At 41.5% G+C, this 11,628-nt stretch overlaps 1 protein-coding gene across 4 annotated transcripts in view; it reads left to right on the forward strand.

Annotated features, from left to right (window-relative positions):
* INPP5K (inositol polyphosphate-5-phosphatase K) overlaps nucleotides 1-11,314 on the forward strand; it is a 33,917-nt gene extending 22,603 nt beyond the window's left edge. For 3 of the 4 annotated variants that reach the window (XM_026656645.2, XM_026656649.2, XM_026656650.1), the window contains 4 exons: nucleotides 1,326-1,463; nucleotides 2,087-2,170; nucleotides 4,091-4,195; nucleotides 5,973-11,314. In XM_026656645.2, coding sequence (XP_026512430.1) covers nucleotides 1,326-1,463; nucleotides 2,087-2,170; nucleotides 4,091-4,195; nucleotides 5,973-6,071 — 426 coding nt within the window. In that variant the 3' untranslated portion in view covers nucleotides 6,072-11,314. Of the gene's footprint in view, nucleotides 1-1,325; nucleotides 1,464-2,058; nucleotides 2,171-4,090; nucleotides 4,196-5,972 lie in introns of those variants that run through there. The other variant, XM_026656651.2, reaches the window with a different exon arrangement.
* The last annotated feature ends 314 nt before the right edge of the window (nucleotides 11,315-11,628 follow it).

Below are 11,628 nucleotides of genomic sequence, written 5' to 3' on the forward strand. Positions count from 1 at the left end.
TGAGACTATCAGAAACCTTACTGAAGTCCAGCTATATGATGTCTACTATCTCTCCCCCCCACCCCCAATCCATCTGGTTACCCCATCAAATGTTCCCCTTCTCCTTATGCAACTAAGGGCCCACAACAGATGTTGCTGAGAACTAAAGGTAAAATATTGGGGGCTAGTCTACACCAGCAGTTCTCAACTGGAGGGCTGCGAGCCAGTTTCAGGGGGTCCCATAGTCCCATGGGAGGAGTTGGGGTGGGCATGAGGGGACATTGCCCCCCCCCCTTCCAAAACTGCAGTGCCTTAACCAGAGTGGGACAGTCCCGGGGGAAGCTCAGCACCCCTCAAGGCCCCGCCCCCTGGCCAGGTTGCAGGTGGGAAGCTGAAGCCAGGCAGTGTGAGGCAGCTGCTGTTCTGGCTGGTGCCATGGAGCAGGCAGCCATGGTGCTCCCGCATCTCCTGCTGCTGCTGCCCAGGGCTGTGGGTGCTCCTCAGCTTCCAGCCCGCTTTGACTGCTTGCGCAGCCGGTAAGAGCTGCCTGAGAGGAGGGATCTAGCTCTGGGGCCTGGAGAGCCTTTGGGGAGCAGTGACTGCAGGGGGGCCCTCCTGGCACACAACCTCTAGCTACCCCTCTCCCGGCACCCTGAGCCACCCCCCTGCCTTCACACAGCCTCTAGCTATCCCTCTCCCTGCTCCTTGAGCTACCTCCTCACTGCACACAGCTTCTAGCTACCCCCTGCCTGCACCCTGAGCAGTTTTCAAACTTTTTATGCTGATCCCCTCCCCCCACCTTTGAGTTATAATATTTGGTTGTGCCTCCCCAACCCAGACATGGCCCACTGAGGTGAGTTGGGAGTGGAGGTGGGGCTCCCTCCTCTGGCCCCACGGTGCAGAGCTGGCTCGAGCCCCACCAGGCCCTCCTCCCCCCTCCCCCCCCAGTAGAAGTCAAAATATGCCAGAGCCCACCCACCTTCCCCTCTGTTCCCTGGGCCTGGAGTTTTTATAGCATGTTGGCGGGGCCTCAGAAAGAAAAAGGTTGAGAACCCCTGGTCTGCACTACAGATGCTACAGTGGCACAGCTGTGCCAACGTAGACACTTCGTACATGGTTGGAAGGCTTTTTTTCCATTTCTGTAATTAATCCACCTCTCCAAGAGGTGGTAACTAAGTCGTCAGAAGAATTCTGCTGTCGACCTAGCTGAGGGTTCCGTCGACCTAACTAATGTTTCACACCCTTAAGGAACGTAATTAGGTAAATATCATTTTTCAGTGTAGACCAGGCCTAACTGATGGATATAAAGAGATGCATTATTTAAAACGGTCTTCCTTTTTGTCTAGATAAAGTCCCTTTTTTCCACTCCATTGGTCACTCTGAATCCTGAGGGTGAGTGGAATGCTGCACAGGATGTTCTAATCAGCTATTCCACGGTATCTGAATTTCCAAGCAGTACCTGGGACTGGATTGGGCTCTACCAGGTGACATTACCAGAATATCATGCCTCTCTGCAGAATGAAAATGCCTTTGCAGTAATGCAGATGGGGGGTTGGATATGGGGAAGTAGTTCATTTGGCATTGCATGCTTCCCTTAATTAGAGACCTAATATGCAAGTTATTCTCTAGTGTCACTGGTCGCTGATAGCTTCAATATGCCTGGAACCAACTCTTGAATTATTAGTTATTTGGTACAATGCCTAGGTACACAGAAAAATAACGATTTTTAACATCCCTAGAAATAATATTTTTTAAAGTGTGATAAATTACTATTTATGCAAAATGTTCTAGGTATGAGACATAGTGAAGAATGATCCCTTCCCCAAAGTGCCCCTGCCTGCTGGTATAATGTAGCAAGGGAGAACAGAAATGGACGGAAGAAGGTAGAGAGATTAGGGTACAGAAATCTCTCGCTCACACATGATAAATTGCTGACTAATGCTCAGTGCATGTTTTGAAAATAGTTTAATTTTTAAAATGAATGTTTTTAGTTAGAATTATATTAATATATACTAAAAAGAGCAGATATCTTACTCTCAGGTTTTCCATGTCCAGTTTGTCTTGCTTTACTTTTTAGAGAGCTGATGGCTTCTGTCTTCCCCTGCAGGTGGCATTCAGGCATGTGAATGACTATGTGACCTATGCCTGGGTAAAAGATGATGAAATTTCGTCCAGTGAAGATGTTACTCAAGTGAGGGAATTACCATTTATTTTAGTGTGGGCTTCTAATATTGTTGGGTTCAAGGGCTCCTGCCTCTTGTTTTTCCCCCATGCTCATTTTCAAGGCTCTGTATAAGAGTAATCTTTCTTCAACTGAAGGAATGCTAGCTGGTAATGGAGTAGGTCTTTGTAGCCCATCTTCACCACTCCAACTGAGCGATATTAGAGAGACAAGGTGGTAATATCTTTGATTAGAACAACTTCTGCTGGTGAGAGAGACAAGCTTTGAAGCCACACAGAGCTATTCTTCAGGTCTGGGGAAGGTCTCCAAGTGTTGCAGCTAAATGGAAGGCAGAACAGATTATTTAGCACAAGTAGTTAGCATATATTCTAAGGGGACATTCAAGGTAGAGTGGCCTGTTAACACCTCTGCAATTGTTGGACAAAAGCAGGGGGTTAGTGGGTTACAGATTGTTGTAATAATAAACCATATACCCAGGGTCTCTGTTCAGTCCATGATTTTTAGTGTCTAGCAGAGTAAGCTCCCAGGCTCATCTTTTGAAAGTATTATGCAGATTTCCTTGAGGATGAAGACTGATAGGTCTCGATTGCTTTGTGAAAAGTGTTCACCCACGCTTCAGGCCTTCAGACAGTCTGCCAGCCTCTTCAAGCTCATAATCGGAAGCAAACTCCCCACAGATCAGGTCACACCAACTCCAAGCCTCACCATACCCTGCCGGAACAACCAATGCAAACCACATCTTTCAAGACCCACGGATCCTAAAAATACCTGTCATAACATGTGGCATACCTCATCAACAACGACGTGTGTGAAACCAGACAATCTCTATGCTTTTTGAATCAACTTTCAGAGGAAAATGATAAAAGGCAAAAACATCCTATTCTGTGGGTGAACACTTTTCACAAAGTGATCGCTCTATAACCTATCAGTCCTCATCCTCAAAAGAAACCAGCGCAACACTTTCAAAAGATGAGCCTGGGAGCTTAAAGTTATAACTCTGCTAGACACTAAGGGTATGTCTTCACTGCCCGCTGGATCAGCAGGCAGCGATCGATCCAGCGGGGATCGATTTATTGCGTCTAGTCTAGAAGCAATACATCGACCCCCGAGCGCTCTCCCATTGACTCCTGTACTCCAGCGCCACGAGAAGTGCAGACAGAGTCGATGGGGGAGCGGCAGCAGTCGACTCATTGCAGTGAAGACACCATGGTAAGTCAATCTAAGTGCGTAACTTAGATCGATTTCTCTCCCCCCCCAGTGTGGACCAGGGCTAAAAATCATGGACTGAACAGAGACCCTGGATTTATGGTTTATTACAACAATCTGTAACCCACTACCCCCCTCCTCTGCAGTTGTAGGACAAAAGTTGTTAACGGGCCACTCTACCTTGAATGGTCCCTTAGAATATGTGCTAACTACTTAGGCTAAACATTCTGGTCCACCTTGCATTTAGCTGTGATGCTTGGAGTACTGAAGAAGAGCTCTGTGTGGCTTGAAAGCTGGTTTCTCTCACCAACAGAAGTTGGTCCAATAGAAGATATTACCTCACCCACCTTGTGTTACTGAGAGGGAGATTAATGTCAACGTACAAAAAGTTGAGCCAGAATACAGATTGTGAGGTAATGAGTGGCAGCCTATGGCTTTATCTCTCTGGCATATCATGAGCAGGGAGAAGCCTGCAGAAACCTGCAGCATAGTAAGACTGAGCATTTTTGCACTTTCCTGGAAGAGATAAAGCTCTAGCGCCTGAATGAAGTGTTAAGAACTGCCTTTTCTCCCTCCCTGATTTACATGTATACAGTGGATCTGTTGTAAAGGCTCAGTATTGTCTTTTATGATCTAGTTCTAGTGGATGGTAAAGGCTGCTTTTTATTAATTGCTTTGTCAGTGGAATTGCTGATGGTTGTCTTCCTTCTTTCATGTTGACAGGTTTACATCAGTGCTGATGAGATCCCCCATGCAGGAGGAGAGTTTCTCCTTTGTTATTATAGCCATAATATGCAGTCTATAGCTGGTATGAGCCAGCCCTTCCAGGTAAAATGTTCTGGAGTTTTGGATAATGCTGAAGGAGTCTTGTGTGCCTTTCCTAGTATGTGCAGCTGGATGTTTGTGAAAACATATGAACTGCCATATTGGATCAGACCAATGGTCTTTCTAGCTAGAAGTTCTCAAACTGGGGGTCGGGACCCCTCAGGGGGTCGCGAGGTTCTTACATGGGGGGTCGCGAGCTGTCAGCCTCTACCCCAAACTCCGCTTCACCTCCAGCATTTATAATGGTGTTAAATAAATAAAAAAGTGTTTTTCATTTATAAGGGGGGGTCACACTCAGAGGCTTTCTGTGTGAAAGGGATCACCAGTACAAAAGTTTGAGAACCACTGATCTAGCTCAGTGTCCTGTCTCTGACAGAGCTTCAGGGGGAGTGTACAGAACAGGGCAATTTTGGAGAGATCCACCCGTCTTCCCTTCCTGGTTTCTGGCAATCAGATGTTTAGGATTGCCCTGAGTATGGGGTTACATCCTCTACCATCTTGGTTAATACCATTGATGGACCTGTCCTCCATGAACTTACCTAGTTCTTTTTTTGAGCCCAGTTATAAATGTAGTGGTAAACCTCAAGCAAAGAAAGGTACTAATGCCCAGAAGGAATCTGAGTATTTATTATATCTGAATGTCATAGCGAAATAAGGCACAACTGGTTCACACACACAGGCTCCAGTTCATGAAACCACAAGCCTACTGTCACCTAGATGCCTGGCCCACAGAAAGATGGGAATTTAACCTAATTTTCTAAGAGCTACTTGGTTTCTGACTGCCTGTTCATCACTGAGCTCCCCTTAGGTACTCCTATAGGACATTTCTACAGCAATGCTTTCCAGGTGACTGGTCTTTTTAGTTGCATCTCCAGGCGGTCATTGTACCTCTGACCTTTCTTTTGTTCATCTACGAGAGGTGGCCCATCCTCACAGACTGTAGAAATACAGGTACACTGAAACATAAACAGCAACGTTCTCCTCAGATAGATAACCTGCAAGTGCATAGACTACATGAAATGGCTGTTTCTTGCTTGTCCCTAAACCAGCGTCTTTGCCAGAATCATTTTGACATAATCTGTCTTGCAGCTGGCGCTGTGTACTCTGGGATGCTTGAAACATCAGTGTCAGCACTATTCTTGGGAGCAGGGGCTTTTGGGAGGTTTTCAAACTCAAAGTACTACATTGTGGGATGGAGTGAAGAGTAGAGCCCTGCAAATCTGAAGATATCTGCTTTATATCCATGTACCATGTTTGTGGATCAGATGCGGATACAGATTCTGTATCCGCGCAGGGCTCTAGTGAAGAGGACTGCCTGAATTGGGGAATCTGCAACATTTGTGGCTTCCTGCCCATATCAGGGAGAAAACATTGCAGACTGCAGGAACATCAGCTGAATGTGAGCTAAAGATTTCCCATGCGTTGCAACCAACCAATACAATCTGCTTTTGCAGTGTGACTCTCAGTTGTGTGTGGGCACAACATACTGTATAGGTCTGGCAAATTCAAGCAAGAATGTTGTTTGGCATGCCTTTGCTTTTTTCATGTTATATAGTCAGAGCCTTAGTGTGCGATTTTAAAATGTTCCCTATACTTTCAAATAGTTACCTCAATGAAACATTCATCACCAAATGGAATCGATTTGTATTACTTGTCTCAGTTCTGAGCAAGTCTGTGTGGGACATCTAATTCATTTAATTGTATATTGACTGTTAGAGTAACACTGTTCCTAAATGTGTGTCAAATGTAAACTTCTAAAAACATGTTCCTTTTCTTTTAGATTCAGCCAAGCAGGAGATCAGAAGAGAAGGAACTGGCACAGGAAAACATCAATGGCATAGAGAAACCTCACAGTCCCGAGCCATATAATGAGTTCTGAAGTCAGAACTTAGTGATATTGATTCAGGTGTCAGAGATGCTTACCTTCCCTGTGTCTTAGCAATTATAGACCTTCCTCTGTAGGAAATGGAGTCAGGCAGTGCAAAGGGTCCCACAGGTAGGGCTGTTCAGATCATAGACTTTAAAAGCTTTATAGAAAGTAATTTCTTGTGGAAATGACTCTTTCTATTGTCGCCATAGGAGGTAACTCTCTAGGGGTCCTGCATGGAATCAGGGCTCTAATGACAGCTCCTGATCAGTGCTGGCCAACAGGAGATCATAGTGGAAATCTCTATTCCAGTGATTTAATCTGTAGTTGCATTCTGCAGCAGCTTCCAGGTCTGCTGCTTTCCTGCTTTTTGTAGGAGATATTTTAGTAACCATGCAGTTGACTGATTTTTTTGTTTATTTTTTATTTTTTTTAGTGTTTCAGAATTTAAGTGAAATTATTTTAAAAACAAAGTTTTATTTATTAGATATACAATTATTGAGTTTATTTTAAAGTATTTTTGAAATTTGATGAATAAATGTTAGCAAGTGATATCTTTGGAAGCAACCAACTATGGGGCAACAGAAGTAATATGAAAACAACCTATTTGGGTCACATGGATTTTCCTTTGACTTTTGACCCCTTTTACTTTCTGCCCCACATTTAAATAATAATCTTTCTGAATAATTTTCCTAGGAAATGTTAAAGACAAGCACATATCCAGCAAACCAAACTTTTACTTGATTTCTGATGCCTCTTTCATTGGTAATGAAAATCATAGAGGAATTTGCCTATTACCCCCATGGACAAGAAAGACCTTTTTGTACTAGCCGGCAACTTGGAGTCAATCCAGTATCATGTGGTTTCAGAAATAAATTGTTTTTAAATGCTGTTGCTTAACAACATTAAAATAGTTCTCAAATTGTGGTCCATGGAGCACTTATTGGCAGAGCTGACTGGTCACATGATGCTAACTCCTCCTTTCCAGCTGTTAAATTATATTAAAAGAAGCTAAAAAAATAGATGGTTTGTTATCTTATTGCAATTAATTTGCTGGGGAGGAAGGGGTATGAAAGTTATATGAAACTTTTGGGGGCCATTCATAAATCTCCATAGACCCTTAGATTGCAGAGCCAGTAAAGGGTATTTGTTATGACTCCTTGCTGCCATTCTCTGCTTTCTACAGGAGGTACGCAACTTCAGCAACATACAAACTTGTGATAAGTAATTGATGTTAGTTATCTCTCAGTGTATTGTAAATAATGGCAATAGTGAAAATACAAAACTCAGATCAGGAAAAGGAGCTGTAGAACCAAAAGACATTGGTGTATATATTTTTGGAGAATAGGTGGGGGAAACAGGATGGATTCCTTCCTGCTCATAGTCTTGAAGCCTTGGCTAGCTATCTTAGGGCTTGTCTACGCTACCACTTTTGTTGGTATAATTTATTTAAATTTATATAAAACACACCCCTGAATTACATAAGTTACAATGACAGACATGTTGGTGTGGGCAGTGCTATGTTGGCAGGAGAGCTTCTCCCACCAACATAGCTACCGCCGCTCGTGGAGGTGGCTTTATTATGTTGACGAGAGAGCTCTCTCCCATTGGCATACAGTAGCTACATGAGCGATCTTACAGTGGCGCAGTTGCATCGGTACAGCTGTGCCGCTGTAAGCTCGCTAGTGTAGACATGGCCTTTGGAGTTAGAAGGTGAATTCCCTGGTAATTGAATCTGTCTTAAGGTGCTGTAGTTATGGCTGGTGTATAAGATGTTCTGGGTGAAGAAAGCCTTAGCGTTAAGCTTTGGAAATAGCAGCATGTAGAATGCTCTGGTTAGCTTGTCAGAGCTTTTTGGATTAAAGACCACCTAGTTTTTGAGGTTTCTCGTTCCCATATAGTCAGATTTATGTTGTCAGGTGTCTGAACTTAATGCTTTGGCACCGGGAACTGTTCACTTGCCAACAGCAAGTGTGAGGGCAGAAGATACTGTGTACCAGCACAAGAATTAATACAGCTCTTAAGTATAAACCATGAAAAATGTAATAATGTTGATCGTCTGCTATAAAATGAGATTACGTTGTATTGTCCTATTTGTACCATTGTTGTGTAAAATTTGCTTTACGCTAAAGATAACTTTTTCAAAGTTTTTCGTTTTCAATAGAAATATACTAAATGCCCCTACTGCATCACGAAACTAACTGTAGTTTTTAAGCTCTTTTTTTCTGAATTTGAAATTGATTGTATAAATCTGTTTTCATGCTTCCCATGAGGAAAAAACTAGGGAACTGAGTTCTTCACATTCCCGATCACAGTTGGTGATAGGGCAGGGACCAAAATCCAGTTTCTGCTGCTCAGGCACACATTCCATTTGTGGGCATCTTTACGGATATTTGAGGAGCTGAACACTGACACAGGGAAGTTTACATGACTCCCAACACCCCTGCTTATTAACACCACGTGAGGGCTGACCGTTGATCAATTATTGGAATTGGAAGGTGCTCCTTATAAATGTAGGGCTTCATGTCACAGGACTCTGATTGAAATCACATCTGTTGTGGGCTTTTCCAACAGTGAGATCTTTATCCACTAACTACATAAGACTTGAATATGCTGGGGTCTTGGTGAGGAGCTTTGTATTACTTTTATAGATTCCTTTGTTAGGCACTGTACATACAGTAGCAAATTAATTCTAAATTTTGACTGTTCCTTAATCCATAAAGGATTTTTAAAGAGTATTTTGTGACCAGTATCATGCAGCTTCTTGATGGAATTTAATTTTTTCTTAAAATATTAATTTACTTGTATAATATTTAGAAATGGCTTTTAAATCCATTTACTTTTTTAATGCACTGCATGTATCAGTCTGAAATGAGTCTTGGTAATGAAGAGTCCATGAAGTGCATTAATCACTTCTTGTATTTTAAACAACTGAAGACTGATTTTTTGTGGGGACCTGGGGGGAATTCTCCCTTGTAATGATTTTCACACAAACCTTTGATAACCATTTTTGGTGTGCAGTTGGATACTTGTATTTTAAGAGATTATGCTGCAGTGGGGTAGTAATAAATACACTGTAAGGGACTGAATCATTCCAAAGAAGGACCCAAGGGGTAATGTAATTCTCCTTTGGAGAAAGTGGATTCATCTTGAAATAAAATTCTCCCCCTTGAAGGAGTTCTGTATTTAATGTCCCTCCCTTTGAACTGGATCCTAAAGGGCCAGAAAGCCCTTCACCTGTAAGGGTGTCTGAGTACAAAAATCATCTGAAATTTTAAAATGTTTAGAATGCTGGATATATAGAGCAAAAGCAAGAGGCACTTGCCTGGAGTGGGTCGAGTCTCTTGAGTAGTATTGAATTTCAGACTGCAAGTTGTAGGCAGACGGATACTACTTTAATCTGGTCTTCCACATAAGGCTGAAGCATTCTTCTATCAGAAACTTTGAGTTAGGGGAAAGGTTTTTTACACACAGTGTCATTGGTTTTGTAGCACTTTGAAGTTCTGGATAAGTCCAGTCAGCGAGAAGGTCTCTGATAGTTCAACAGAAAAAGCATATACTACTTGTGGGTGGCAAGTATGTTCAAATTCAGCCCTAGTTAACCCAAGTACACGTCCATTTACTTCATTGGATTTATCCCTGGTTATATCAGGAATACATTTGACCTGGTATGGTAGTGTCGTTTTAATTTTCTGAATCCCTGAAGGAAATAGAGTAGTTTTCTGGAAACTTTTCTTTAAATAGCATCATAAAGGGCTTCCGTATACTGTACAGCTGTTTTAATCCCCTTCCAAAACTTTATAAATTAGTGAAATAGAAGTCTTAGGCTTCGTCTAAACTACCAACTTATGTTGCTGTTACTACGTCACTCGGGTATGGAAAATCCACATCCCGACCAACGTAGTTATACAAACCTAACCCTATAGTGCTATATCGACAGAAGGGCTTTTCCTGTCAACATAGCTACTGCTGCCGACGGGAGAAGTTCTCCAGTCAGCCTAGGTAGCGTCTTCACTAAGCATTACAGTGTTACAGGATTTACAAGTTTTAAGTGTTGACAAGCCCTAAGTAATACATTCAGATTTGAACAGTTTTCCTAACAGATGATTTTGGAACTTTGCTGATTGATGACTTTAGATCTAACTTCTAATCAGTAAGTATGAGGAGAAATGGCCCATGGGTGAGGCTTACTTAAGTCTTTCACGCTCTGTAGACAACATCTTGCAAACCTGGAGTAAAATATCTTCTTAGCTAGTATGGGAGAAGATGAAAGCACATTTAACATTTTCAGATCTTAAATATAAGCTCAAACATAATAAAAAAACTGGATAATTGACAGTTCTTTGGGGAAAGACAGAATTATGAGGTAAGCAATGTATCAGATGATGAAAATAAGGTGACGCTAACTCACAGAAATTGCTGAAATATATGGTCTGTTGTGGTATTTTGTTTATCCAAAACCTGCTAATACAAATGGCATGTGGCTCATTAGTTACAAGTTTGGTTGTGTTTGGGTGTTTTTTTTTTAAATACTCTGGGTGCTTTTTTGCCTTTCTGTTTTCATAATGCCGCCTTCTTCTGGTACATGATAAATAGGAGCCCAACTGGCAGAGAACATATTTCCTTACTTTTCCAAACTTTAGTCCTAATCATTTTAATCTTGTTTCATATAAAAATCTCCAACCTTGATGTCTCCTCATTCCATTCCCATTGGCTCTTTTCTATTTCTGCTATGTCTTGTTTGAGATAAGTTGGCCAACTAAATGTAATACAAGGGGAGGATCTAATGTCATTTCATATAATGACATTTTCTGCATCTTCACCTCCCATATTTTATATATTGTATAAGATCTTATTTTACCACTGCTGTACATTTAGCTGCCCATCATGAAACCTAGCTCTGATTCCTAATGCAGAATTGATCAATGTGTACAGTAGTTTAAAGTCTACTTAATGTTGTGCTAGGATTGTTTTATAGTTGGATTCTCTTTCTGAGATTTTCAGAATTATTACAATTCTAAAAAGTATTAAAATGTACATATGGTTGGAATCCTATTGAAGTTACAGGAAGTTGAGTGTAGCTAGACCAATATACAGCATATATATTATTTGGTTAGTCTATAAAGTTTGATCGGATCTTGTTTTAATATTTTGTTCCTATTTAACAAGAAAATCTCCATAATCTCTAGGATTTTATAAAGATGTGATGTAACATGAATTACTATGTGCCTTATAATAAAATTATTCTTTTAATAGAACCTGGCAAGAGTCTGTAAAACAGATCACTTGTACTTAGTATAGTATAAGTGCATATTAGAATTGTGGATGTAATCCAATCTCTGATAAGTGTTTCCATCTCTGCCATAAACCAGATTTGTTGAGGTCAGTTGACTCTGCAAACCAATAGGATTTTCATTTTGAATTTCTAGCATTTATTAATGATCAACAAGAGATGTAAGCCACAAGGTAGCATCACTGAGCTCATTTGTTCTGCTCCTTAAATAGGCAGAAAATTTGTTTCAGACTGTAGAAGAGAATTCTCTTTGATTTGAAGTTTCAGGGTTTTTTT

Source organism: Terrapene carolina, unplaced genomic scaffold, assembly GCF_002925995.2.
Source record: "Terrapene carolina triunguis isolate 2854851 unplaced genomic scaffold, T_m_triunguis-2.0 Scaffold231, whole genome shotgun sequence".
In the NCBI taxonomy this organism is placed as follows: Eukaryota; Metazoa; Chordata; order Testudines; family Emydidae; genus Terrapene; species Terrapene triunguis.